The sequence below is a fragment of the Taudactylus pleione genome, unplaced genomic scaffold (assembly GCF_031769625.1).
Source record: "Taudactylus pleione unplaced genomic scaffold, aTauple2 ptg000006l, whole genome shotgun sequence".
In the NCBI taxonomy this organism is placed as follows: domain Eukaryota; kingdom Metazoa; phylum Chordata; class Amphibia; order Anura; family Myobatrachidae; genus Taudactylus; species Taudactylus pleione.
The window spans coordinates 24,426,433-24,440,430 of NW_028284409.1; the positions used below are offsets into that span (position 1 = coordinate 24,426,433).

Here is a 13,998-nt window from a genome sequence, read left to right on the forward strand (position 1 = left end):
TCCATTACATTGCCAGGGGCGCTTGGATCACTAGATACACCCCTGGGGGGAGGTTAGGGTAAAGGGGGGAGAATACGATTAGTAATACTTAAAAAAACTCACCTGTTGTGATATTCTCTTGCCGGTCTTCATACCGATCCCCTCACATTCTGTCCTCAGGATCCCACACAGTTCACATTTTCCAGATCACCCAGCAGGTGCACAGGTGTAGGCATTACTCACTGATACATTTTAAAAGATCCACAGGTGGAGCTAATTATTTCACTTGCGATTCGGTGAGGAGACATGGAAAACATGCACTGTTTGGGGTCCTGAGGACCAAGTTTGAGAACCTGTCTTAAGGTGCATACACACGTAACGATTTTCTGTCCAACCATCCAACTAGTTGATTGGTTGGAATGAAAATCTGGTAACGTATGGGAGTAACTGATGATCAGCAATCTGCTCCTAAATGCCAGAAAACAGATGAAAAAGGTCGTTCAGACAAGTTTGTTAAATGTTTGATCTAAACAATTTGTTCAAACAACAGTTTTTGTCCATTTTCCGGCATTTGGGAGCCAATTGCTGATTGTCATTTGCTTTCATACCTTACCAGATTTTCATTCCAACCAATCAACTAGTTGGATGGTTTGACAGAAAATCTTTACGTGTGTATGCAGCTTAAAGCTGGCCACCAACTTACATCCAACCATCCAACTAGTTGATTGGTTGGAATGAAAACCTGGTAAGGGATGAAAGCAAATGACAATCAGCAATTTGCTCCCAAATGCCAGAAAAAGGACTTAAAACTAGGGATGTGCAGGCTCGGATAGGTTCGAGTTTGCACGTGGAGTTCGGATTTTTCCCTCCAAAAAAACGGAACTCAGAAATAGGGGCAAAACGTCATCTTACATGGACGAACATCATCATTCCTGGACATGTAAGATGACGTTTTGCCTCTTTCTGAGTTCCGTTTTTTTGGAGGGAAAAATCCGAACTCCACGTGCAAACTCGAACCTATCCGAGCCTGCACATCCCTACTTAAAACTGTTGTTTGAACAAATTGGTTTGATCAAACATTTAACAAACTTGTCTGATGACCATTTTCATCTGTTTTGTGGCTTTTAGGAGCAAATTGTTGATCATCAGTTATGCTGGGCATACACGGCCAGATAAAATGTCTGTCAGCCTGCCAGCCGCAGATGTCGCCGGCATACACTGTGAGATTTCTCTCACAGTGTATCAGCCCGACATCCGCGCTCCGCCCCCGGGGGAGGAGACATTTCCCTGTTCCTTCCGTAGGAAGGAACACAGGAAATGTCTGTCTGTCGGCCGCGGCTGGGCATACACTGGCCGATGCGGCCGACAGTTTACCGGGAAATATCGTATTGGACGGGCATGCTGGACAATCCGGCATGCCCGACCGAGCAATATTTAACCCTCAGTCGCCCCCCCACATGCTACAATTATAATAATTATAATAATTGCAGCGTGTATGACCAGCATTACTCCCATATGTTTCCAGAGTTTCATTCCAACCAATCAACTAGTTGGCTGGTTGGACAGATAATATTTAGATGTGTGGCCAGCTTTATTCTATTCCCAACTCTGAATCAGGCACACTATTCAGATGTACTATATTATGTATGAATTGTGTACTATAATTACAAATACCACTTTGAAGCCACATTTGTTAAAGTAAACACAGGGCAGCACAGACGGTGTAATGGTTAGCATTACTCATACCCTCCAACATTTTCCTTTAACAACTCGTTACATGGGAGGCGTGGCCGCAGATAGAGGGGCATGGTCATGGATAAAGGGGCATGTCCATGGGGGCTGGAGGCATCGTGGCTGGTTTAGTACTTACAGTTAGTGTTATACTGCAAGTTCTGTATAATTACCGGAGCTGGCGACGGTAGGGGCAGAAAAGCACGGAGGTCGGAGAAGATTCGGCTGTCACTCAGAATGCTGCGGGAGTCCTGTGTCCCAACAGCGCTGCTTAAGAAATCTGGTGAGTGTACCCACTCGGTACAGACCATTAAAAACCGGTACTGTACACGCTAAAACGGTATAGTTGGAGGGTATGCATTACTGCCTCACAGCACTAAGGTCGTGGGTTCGTTTCCCACTACGTTCCTAACTGTGTGGAGTTTGTGTATTCTCCCTGTGCTTGCATGGGTTTCCTCCCACACTCCAAAAATATACTGGTAGGCTAATTGGCTCCCAACAAAATTAACCCTTGTGTGTGTGAGCATGTGATAAGGAATATAGATTGTAAGCTCCACTGGGGCAGGGACTGATGTGAATTCTCTGTAAAGCGCTGTGGAATATGTGTGCACTATATAAATAACTGGTAGTAATAATAAACCATATGCTACTGTTTGCTGTTGGAGTAAAGCAGGCACATCCGATACCTTTACAGAACTGGACGCATCTTGCGTATACAGCCAACTCTGCAAGCTAGGCTTGAAACACCTTTTTCTGGTGCACATTTTGTGCTGGGAATTTAGGCACACATTCTGTACAATTCTGCATAAGCCCCATTGTGTTGTTTTGTAATTACTCCTCAAACAAATTGATACAAAATATTATTATTAATTAATAAATTATTATTTTTAGCTTCACTTAGATCTATCACATTTCAGTAGTAATTATGAGAGGACGCTTTAATCTACTTGAGCAATGGCTACACTGAGGCCCAGAGCTCAGCTGAACAATTGTCTCATTCTCATGCAGGGAGCCTAACATCACATTACTACCTTTGTTGCTGAGATCTTTCTCTCTGGCTAGAAGTGAACAATCATGTGCAACCGGGATGTCCCATAGCAGCAGTCTGGAGGGGGAGTTGTACAGACATTCCACAGCCCAATCACCAGCACAGCACAGGCTCACTCAGTTAGGGCTGCAGCTCAGGCGGTGTCACTAATGACTGTGTGACTAGTCCGGGAGACGGAGAGTTCCTCTCCCAGAACTTTGTTTTTGTGGAGTTGCTCCCCCACCCCCCTGCCTGAACTCTGTGGAGCAGCCCAGGCTGTAATGTTGCTAGTAGTAGTTCGTAGTACTATTCTGAAGTAGTAGTGTGGTGTGTACCCGGGGGAGTAGCGGTGTGAGGAGTTACCAAAACAGAGCAGCCTGGGTATAGCAAGCTGCTACCAGCAGTGGCCCCGGGGAGGAGGCAGCACACAGGGCATGGAAACACTATGCTGCAGCCGGCTAATGAGGAGCACTGGGGGTTTGGAGCGGCTAGGTGAGGGATGCCGGTGTTAGTGACGGCCAGAGAGCAGTGACACCGGGGGCATCTCAGGCTGGGACTCCTAGCACAATGGAGGGAGAACAGGCAGCAAGCAGCCCCCCTGACACCCCCCAAACTGATGGCACAGAGTCCGACGCCTTCTCCAAACTTTGGAGCGATGTGATGGGAATGCTGGTAAGTTGCGTTAAGGGAGAGAATAATTACTTTACATAATCCTTGATTTATAACTAATCACTGGTATCTGGGTAAACTATCACTATACTGTACATGTGTGTACTTTTTATGTTGTGTGTGTGTTGAGTAGCAGCTGACTAGTATACAGGTCATCCCACTCTATCTACCTGATGCCCCAGAGGTAGGTGTGATGTGTAGGCAGGATGGTATGTCCATATTACAGTACCTACACTACTAGGATGATTGCTTTTGTTTACTTTCAACGTAATTTGTTATATTTATACTATTCTATATATTTGTTATTTGCCTTTGGCTACAGTGGCTGTATTACTTACTGTACGTTAGAGCAATGAATTGTATTTACATATAAAATACTATGTTGGACTTTGCTTTGCTAACTTTAATAAACATCCTTTAGCATGTGTTTCCAAACTTGTCACTGCAATTAGTACAGTATCATATTTCTTCTGTGCTTCTGTCACAGTGAATTTCAGTTGAAGGTTACGAACCTTACATGTCACACAGGATTGAAGAGTGTGTTTTCTGATTCTTATGCTGTTCTGTGTATTTGCATTATTGCCTACATTGCATAAGTTAGAGGGTTTAGATTCTCACCAGAGCAAGAGAACTCTGTTCTAGTGGTGCTATTGGGGCTAAAGTTTTAGTTATGATTTGGACAGGTGAATAATTAGGTGTGTTATGTAATAATCTTATGATTTGGATTTTAGGAGCATGATACACCCTATTGCTGACATAAATGGGACTTTCACCATGTGTAGGGTTATTTTTGGTCATTTCTGCTGGTGATAATACTGTGATCACTGGAGAAACCCTGCCCCATGTTTATGCATGGGGAAACCAAGGCTTCGTGATTATTGCTAACTCCATTTGAATAAAGCATGTTTTCATGTTCAATGGTTTTTAAATATTGTTGCATTTTTTTCCCCAGAAATCATATTTATATTTTAAATAATTTTAATATCTTTATTTTTTTTATTAATTGGAATTGAAGGTCCAAATCTGCACATGCTGGGACCATCAAGTCCACTAATGAATGCGCACATTGCCAAAGACTGGCAATGTGCGCATTCATTATTGGCTAAGAGATTACCGCTCCAACTTGGTACAGTATATTATTATACTGGATAAGAGATTACCGCTCCAAATATTGGCTAAGAGATTACCGCTCCAACTTGGTACAGTATATCCGGGGGCTACACTGGCAATATTTAAAAAAAAAAAAAAATTGTAAAAATCACTTTTTTTTTTTTTTTTTTTCTTTTAACAAATTGGGACCTATGCTCCACTTCGTATTTCCTACACTTATTGCTGTCATAATAGGTTCTCAAACTATTAAAACATAATTTTTTTTAAACTGTGATTTTATTAGAAAGGCGAATGCAGTGGTTATTACAGTATACATTGTTTACAAACTGTAGCTGTTAATTATGACCTTAGTTTTAAACAGCTGAGTATTCTGTGGTGGCTCGTTAATTAATTTGTCTGCTGTAAAATTGTTTTAACATTAATTACTTATTAAAAGTCATATGAGAAAGATACAGTTGGGCAAAGTGTGCATTGCGTGTGTGTGTCATTCAGCATGTATGTGTGACTTGTAAAGTCAGTGCTACTGTAAGGTAGTGGCCAGCTGTGGAAACAACTGCTTCTAACCACTCCTAAGCATACACACACATAAAGATTTTCTGTCCAACCATCCAACTAGTTGATTGATTGGAATAAAAATCTGGTAAGGTATGAAAGCAAATGACAATCAGCAATTTGCTCCCAAATGCCGGAAAATGGACAAAAACTGTTTGAACAAATTGTTAGATCAAACTTGTCTGACGACCATTTTCATCTGTTTTCTGGCATTTAGGAGCAAATTGCTGATCATCAGTTACTCCCATACCTTACCAGATTTTCATTCCAACCAATCAACTAGTTGGGCAGAAATTCTTTACGTATGTACCCAGCTTTACCATAGCACTGATTTATGTCTGAATATCGATTACAAGAACTTATCAACTTAAACAAGCCACTGCTATATGATCTTTAAGCAAATAGCATGCATTGACTTTAAAAGTCCAATAATTACTGTAGGACTAGAAATTCTCCCTGTACATGCATTAAAACATTCATATATGGTAATTGGAGACACAGGGAGTGATGCTGAGTTGTGCATGCACCTGTTAGTGTAGCTTAAAATAAGCAAATTAGTACTACTTATGCCCCAAAATGTCTAGTATATGTTTATATATGCATGCAGATCTAGTACTGAGACCTCCGTACGCTTGGAGAGACATACAAACACAGATCAAGTACAGCATGGTCATGTCCACATAATTGTGAGCTGAGACAGAACCATTGTGAGACCCATGTGAGTCTGCCAGTAGAATATCCCTTGCTGGTGTCTGAGGGCGGCTGGTTCAGATAACACACTGATAATGATGATGGTCACCAGCACTAGCTAGCCACTTCTGATTGGATGATTGTGTATTCACCTCTGAAGCTGATACCTGTAGGTGGTGTCTTTATTAATAGTGCGTTTATTAGAATATTTTTGGGGGCGCTTTCTAGAATTATTGTTTGCTACTTTCTTACATAAGTGAGAAAATTATTCTGCCTATATTGTGTTTGTAGTGTAATTTTTTTTTTTTATTTTTTTTTTAACTTCACTCAAACATAGCTGATGCATTTTTGCTGTCTGCAACAGTCTTCTTGTGCTTATGACCTGGCTGCTTGTAAGTGTATCTGTTCTGTTATTACCATATCTGTATAAATAAAGCACATACACCTGATGTAAACCTGACCCATATGCTACTGATGCCTCTGACTATATGTACAGCTCTAGCATTACCCTATTCAACAACTCTTGACTCTCATTGAGTGCTGAACTGCCTTCCCCTCCCTGTGACTCAACCCCTTTTGCCTGTCAAGGTACGGTGAGTTCTCAAACTCTAGTCTGCGTTCGCCTAGTTTGTTGGTTTACTATTCTACGCCAACTCATAGTAACTGTTCCGTTGATATGTTTATTTCTCTGTTACTCTGTATTCACTGTACGTTATTGATGAAACTTTGTAGCACCTTTAAAAATAAAGTATAATAAAGACAATAACACTATTTTTATGTGTGGCTTTTTAGAGTATCATTTTATGCAATACCATAATAACATGAGAAAAATGTTTTATTACTAATTATTGTTGGGGAAAAAACCCCTATTATTTATATTTTTCTTTAACTGATCTGGAATTGATGTGTGTAGTTCCTCTGTGCCTCTATCTTGCACAAATGATGGTTTCTTGGTGACCTCTTTGGTTCTGTTCCCTCACAAAGGGCCTGATACAGCAGTGCACACTAGTGGACTGAGGGCCTGATTCAGACCCGCTCGCTAGGCTGCATTCGCATACGCCAGCCATTTTTTAAAATTTGCGTACGCATCGCAGTGCGTGAACCAGACCGAGCGATCGGGAAGCGCTCGCTGCGCATAGACTGCCCGGCTGTTGAGTGACAGGAGAAGCCGTTTGTGGGTGGTGACGGGCTGTCCGCTAGAAACGGGGCAGTGGAGGTGCGAATGTAGGCATGCCTGAGCGTCTTAATGCCGTTTCAGGCGTGCATAATTAAGAGGCAGCATCATAGTACACGTCACTTGGCTGAAATTTACACTGTAGCACTTGCAGTGCTTGCGGCAGGGTATGGTCAACTACAAGTGCTGCAATCGCATCTGATGGTTCTCTGTTACTGAATGTTGCATACACTTCCTGGAAATGATGTGCACAAGTGGGTGTCTTAAGACAGGCTGGTGGGAGTCTGCATACACAATGCTATTGCACACAAAGACATAGTGGACGTGCTAATGCCTTGCCATGCAATCGCCTGCCTTTGCCAGATTTGCATATGCTGGGTGCTTGCGAACGCATCTAGCGAGCGGGTCTGAATCGAGCCTTGAGGGTATAATTCTGTAGAAGGTTTTATTTCCCTTCCTCCTGACATTTATTACCCTACATAATGCCCAAAAAGAGATTATTCTATGGTCTTGCTAAAAGAAAAGTCTGATCTATCTATCCTATCTATATTTATCTTTTTTTTTCCCAAGTTGCCCAGGCAGTGTGGAAAAAATTTTTTTTTCCCTGGGGGAATATGCCAAATAACAAAACCTGTTATTACCACATTATACTGAGGCAATGGATCATTTCAGTCTTCTTGGACATTTTCTACCATTATATAAGAAATGCACCTCTAAATGTGTAGGCTTGTTCATCCCTGGATTAGGGAAAAACCATATCCTAAAAAGAACATGTACCATGTGATTATATTGTACCAAAAATAATAAAATTAACTCTGATGTTAGTAATACCCCTTTTACACCGGAGCTAAAACCCGGGTTTTTGAAGGGTTAACCCGGGCAGCTCCCTGGTGTAAAAGGGGAGAGGGTTGGATCGCCGGGTCGAGTGACCCGGCAATCCAACCCAGGTAACTAGCAGGGTTTAACACGGGCGTAGCCCGTGAAACCCTGCTATGGGAACAGCGCACTCCGGGTCACGAAGACCTGGAGTGCGCTGCTAGCCGGCCGATTGGCCCGGCTTCAGTGGCGCTTGGAGATGACGTCATCTCCAAGCGTCCACTTTCACTCCGCAAAAGCCGGGTCTATGCAGACCCGACTGCGGTGTGAGCGGCGCTGACTCGGGAATATCCCGAGTCAGCGCCGGCAAAATTCCGGGTCTGATCCGGATAGGAACTTTGTTCCAACTCCGGGTCAGACCCGGAATTTAGGTGTAAAAGGGGTATTAGCTACACAAGAAGCCTCGACACAGAAGCTGGATTGTTAAGAAGCTGTAAATCTGTAGATTTCTAATGGTGCATACACACGGGATGTTCGTCAACGATATCATTGAACGTTCTCCCGGGTCTGCTGGATGATCGATATCTATCATCAAGCACACTACCATCGACGGCTAGCGACCCACAATCAACGATCACGGGTCCCTATAGTAACCTGGTCAATATCGACCAGGTTGGCATGCATGCACGGTCGATGAACGTTATCTTTATTGTCCAAACATGCCCGCACATCACAGGACGGAGGCGACAAAAAATTAACGATATGATCGATATCGTTCATATTGTGCATTTTAATCGTACCGTGTGTACGCACCTTTACACTGAAATGTGTTACTTGCTAATTTTGATTTAAAATGACCAGAGATAACATTTTGGAAAAATGACTAGGGTATCAGACTTGCATGTTCTTGGAAATCATCCTTATTTTAGCTTCCTCTTTAATGATAGTGACTGTATATTTATGATTAGGGATAGATGTTGATAAAAGTTCAAATAGTTTTGGAGATTCATTGTAAAATCAAAAGAACTATTCACTTTTAAAAATAGTGTTTTAACCTTAAATGGCCATAATAAAGCTTAAGACGCATATCCAATTCGTTTTGAGGTTTACCATGCAGCTAATTGTTGGCTCAGACTGATTCAATTAAATCCTGCTTTCCTGTGTTTTAAGTATCAGATGGTGCACCTTTCCTCTAGCCTCAAGAGCTGCGAGGAAAAACCCAAGTGTTAAAATGCACCCTCTGCGATTTCATGAAGGGAAACCCATAGATTCCAGCATTTTATGCGGCGTCTATGGGTTACCACACATTAGCCAAGGGAACATGCAGAATAATTTAATAGCTCTGGTTGTTGAACCCAGAGCTCTTCCCCGCACGGTAAACCCTGTACCTAATGAATATGCCACAAGGGTGTAAAGGGTACCCTATCTTTTAAATTTGTAAAAGTCAACTGTTATTTAGTGGACTTGCTATGGGAAACAGTCGGGAAAACGATGGACTTAATCCCGACTGCCGGCTTCCTGACTGTATAATCCCGAAAAGGGTTAATTGATAGGCGTCGAAATCCCGACGCCTGTCATTTTCCCTATGCCGGGAGCCCGACGCGCGGCTTACCGATCGAAGGTAAGCCGGGCGACGGGCGTGGACAGCAGCGGGGGTTAGGTTAGGGTTCCCAGGGGGGACTTAGGGCTAAGCACCCCCCTGGGAGGTTAAGTTTAGGTTAGGGGAAGGGGGGGTTAGGCACCCCCCGGGGGGAGGTTAGGGTCAGGCACCCCCCCGGGGCACTAAGGTTTAGGTGACGGGGATGGGGGGGGGGGTAGGGTTAGGCTCCCCTAAGGGAGGGTTTGGGTTCGGGGGTAAATCATACTGAATCCCTGGCTATATGCAGTCCACATTATGAGTGTGATTTAAATTGTTTTTATTTCTTCCCTGGTGTAATGGGTGCTTGACAGAGCAATTCAGTAGTTGCTCTGTTCGGGCATGAATAGTCGTGGAGGCATACATCTCTGCTTGCACTTTACTGAGGTGGCAAGCAGAAAAGTACGTGGTCTGGGCACCCAACTAGGACTTTGGACGGGTTTAGCTGTTTTCCGAGGCTAAACCCAGTCCATTTGTGCATGACGTGTGCACAAAAACAATTGAATATCACACCCTGCTCTCCCGTCACTTTAGACGGGAGATCGGTCGCGATAAAACAATTGAACCGCCCCCCATGTGCTCAATATTAGTTGTTTTTAAATTGTCAGCACAGATTGCTATAATTCACCTGTGGGGTCTGATTTTCTTAGGTGTATTTCTTATTATCTTTGGCAAATTTTGCCTCTGTGCAGCCTTTGCACTGCAGCCAGATGTACACTGAGGTTGGGAGGGGGGGGGGGGGGGGGGGGCGGAGATGTATTGCACCTTCTAAGGAGGACACCTGAAGATGTTGTCCATAGCAATCTATCAGATTCTAGCTATCATTTTGTATAATGTACTAGGTAATGATAGCCAGAAGCTGATTGGTTAGTATGGGAAACTTCTTTATTTGTTCTCTTTAGAGGGTTTGTTACATCTACCCCAGGTTTTACACAAACTTTTGGTGCTATTTCAACCCCTCCAAATGCATGATTGTGTGGGAGGGGTGTACCAGAGGTTCTGTACTGTGTCCTGACCTTTTTTCCTTTTAAAATCAAGATTTTCACTACCTTTCATCTGCTGAGGGAGGGGCACACAAAAAACATGAATATGCTGGAAAAATACAATACACGTTTGGAATTGGATTGTAAATGTAATTCACTCTGCAAATTTGCCATGAAAACGTCTTGCAGGACCCAACCAGCTCCAAATTGAATTGACCCCTGAGGGGGAAATGTATCAAACTTTCTAAAGAGTGTAGTTGCCCATACTAACCAATAGGCTTCTACTGTAGCTAGCATCTAGCAAGTATGTTCTATAACATGAAGAGTAGGAGCTGATTGTTTGCTATGGGTAACTTCTACACTTGTTCACTTTTTATAAGGCTTGATACATTCCCCCTTTGTGCTTTATGACCCCTTTGTCTTGATAGCTGGACTTGGGGGCTGGAGGGGGGTGCAAGTGTGTATGAAGTACAGTGAATTTGTGTTAGCTCAAAATATGTCCTATGTTGTCTGGAGGCTGATCATCTGCAGGAGAGTGCATGGTGCATGTGCAGGCTTTTACACACTGATCTGGCAGGGTCAATGTCCCATCATAGAAAAAGCATCTGGTAGTGTCAAGGGTTAAGCAGGCTATGAGTATGGTCCTGCTGGAATTTTCCTCCAGCAGTCTTTTTATACATTGGTACATGAACTCTTGGCTCCTCTCTGCAAACTTCCTAGAATTCTAGATCCTTGGTGCTGCTTTCAGGCCAATTCACAGTTTGATGACCACATATACACTATACACAATATATACTTGTGCCATAAATTGTGGTCTGTAAAGTCTCTGAAGAATGCAGCAGTCCACAGAAAGCTATTGAGGCACAACTAGCCCACAGGAGGTCATCTGGAAATCTCCAATCTATTCTATTCACAACCATTGCACTAAGCATTCTACTATTTGACTCAAAGACAGAAAACACAGATACACTCTTTGAAGGAAGATAAAAACACGCTTTTGAAATTCCTGTCACTGAACAGTCGGCTTATTGTCATATCCCCTAAAACTATAATATAAATATCCCCAAAAATATAATGTAAGAATGTGTCTGTAAAATGCAGCTGTCATTCCTGTTGTTGCACTTGAAGTATGACTTGCTTCTGAATTTGTTATTTTGTATATGTTTCATTTAGTAGCTCAGTAAAAGGTTGTTTTGAAAGAAAACATCTTACTGTTATCAAATAATTGTCATCCTTCAGTTACTAGTGTCGAAAGCATTTATTTTAGCATGTGATTACTCTAGAGCAGTGGTTCCCAAACTTTCTTGAATCACGGCGCCATACAGTATCAGCATTTTTCCCCAGCACCCCTATGCCAAAAGTTTCTTATTAAGAAATTAAAAAAATATATGAAATTAAGATAATTGTTCTTATTGTAAATTGTTGTTTTCCTTTGGTGGACAATTGTTTGTCCACATATTTTATGATAGGCAAAACTAGTGTTGGTGGTTGCCAATCACAATGACCATAAATAATTTGATCCTGAACCGCCAATCCATGGCACCCCTGCAAGACGTGCCCCACGGCACCCAGTTTGGGATCCACTGCCCTAGAGAAATACAACAGGAGACCCATACACCACATACAGACTACTTATTTTATCCAAAAGCTTAATGAAGCACCTATCCCGCTAACAGGCGTCTGGTAACTTTTACCTTCCCAAGGCTTTTCCTCTACACTCTTCAAGAAAATGTCCACTTTTTGTGTATAGATTTGTTTTTAAATAGCGTCTTCATCATGTGTGAAAGTGTTATCTGCCCAACGTTATTTTTATGTGTGGAGCAGGAAAAGGTTGATTTACCTTCCAGGTTCCTGTCATCTTCAGCTCTTCAACTGCTTTTCCCCTTGTGCTGCTTGAGTTGGCAGATGGATGATAAGCTTTACACTACTACAACAGCGAGCTCAGCACCAGGCCATTCCACAGATGATCTGCAATTTCTGTCAGATTGTTCGGCATGTCTCCTGTATAGTAACCCAGCCACGAGGGGCTATGGCGAAAAGCTGCTGACCATCAAATACAGTTAAACTGATCTATTTTTTCTTTTAATATCATAGCTGCTGTACACTCACTACATATAGAAATAGCAGTAGGGGAGGGAGTACCTTTAATGCATAGATTCTGCCCACATAATAGGAAACGGCACATACAAGAGTTGTAATTCGCAACGTCTTGACGCTGACACCAGGTCGTGTGTTGTGTTAACTGTTTTTCTCCAAAAATATAAACATTTCCTCCCATGCTACAGTTTTTGTTGCCTTGCTATGTTGTACAGTGAATGCATTTTAAGTAACACATTGCCTGCCAAATAAGCTAATTTTAAATTCAGTAGTATAAATTGCTTTTAAGATTTGTACTGAATTATTTCCAGATGCATCAAGTTTTTAAAGGATGTTAACATGCTTTTTGCATAACCTCTCTGTAAGTAAAAGTCTGCCTTTAGACTGATCTAGGTGAAAAACATCTACATCTGTTATCATTCTGTTGACTATGGCATGGAGTCTTGTAATCCAGAACATCCACTAAGAGCCAGGAAGAGACCCACCTCCTTCAAATCCTACGTCTTCCAAAATATTCCAGTTTGGGTTACTTGGGTACAGTGATAAAGGAAGAAGAATACACTACTCTACCTAATTGTGTATTTTGTTTGCAATCAGGAAACTGTTGCTTTCCTGACATTATTGGCCAGTGTTGTTAGGCTCTTATTTAGGCAGCCCAAGTTTGACCAAGATTAAATGAAATCTAAAATGAAACCCAGTTTATTTGGTAGTTTCAAATGTAGCATTGCCTAAAAAGGAGGATTGCAGCATGCTTTTTTTTTTTTTCTCTCTCACCATGACCTAAGACCCTCTCTCTCACCATGACCTAAGACCTCTCTCTCACCATGACCTAAGAAGATTTTCAAACCCATATGAAAGTTTGCAGGCTATTTGCTCTGCACGACTGGCAGGAATTTAAAGCATTTTTTTTAAAGAAACTGTATGGAATCTTTTCTTCTGGAGCCACAAGTAACTGTGTTGGATACAATTTTTAAGCAAAGATAATTTTGTAGGCCTAATTTCGTCAACTGATATATATAATAGCCTGTAGTTTGGCACTTGCTAAAATGGAATATAAAGGTGTCCGGGTGCCTTCCTTTTGTTATACACTTTAAATATAAAGTTTGTAGACGATTCAAGGTCTCAGTGGACCTTGTCATCAGGACCGTGTGTGTGTGTGTGTGTGTGTGTGTGTGTGTGTAAAAAGTATAAAGAAAATGAGGCGCACAATAGTGAAAGTACAGAGAAGCTTTTATTCCTCTCACACCAGATTAAAAATCAGATAAACCTCTTACTAAAGTACACAATTTGCACACATGTATACTTAGACACCATCACTATCCTGCTTCCACAGTGGCCACGCTTCCAGGTCTCCTGATAGTTATCGAGTCTGGGAACAGCGTGCGTGCCACCAGTTTAACCACATCCAACCGGCTTCATCGTCTTGGACTTCGTCAGGTGGCCTAAAACGATGAAACCGGTTGGGTGTGGCTAAATTGGTGACTGGTGTACACGAGCATGATGCCACCCTTCGCCGGTATGCATGAAGAAAATC

General features: G+C 42.2%; 1 protein-coding gene across 3 annotated transcripts in view; it reads left to right on the forward strand.

Annotated features, from left to right (window-relative positions):
- The first annotated feature begins 1,885 nt into the window (after positions 1-1,885).
- SASH1 (SAM and SH3 domain containing 1) overlaps positions 1,886-13,998 on the forward strand; it is a 272,900-nt gene continuing 260,787 nt past the window's right edge. For 2 of the 3 annotated variants that reach the window (XM_088455389.1, XM_088455448.1), the window contains exon 1: positions 2,921-3,409. In XM_088455389.1, the coding sequence (XP_088311515.1) occupies positions 3,305-3,409 (105 nt within the window). In that variant the 5' untranslated portion in view covers positions 2,921-3,304. Of the gene's footprint in view, positions 1,994-2,920; positions 3,410-13,998 lie in introns of those variants that run through there. The other variant, XM_088455529.1, reaches the window with a different exon arrangement.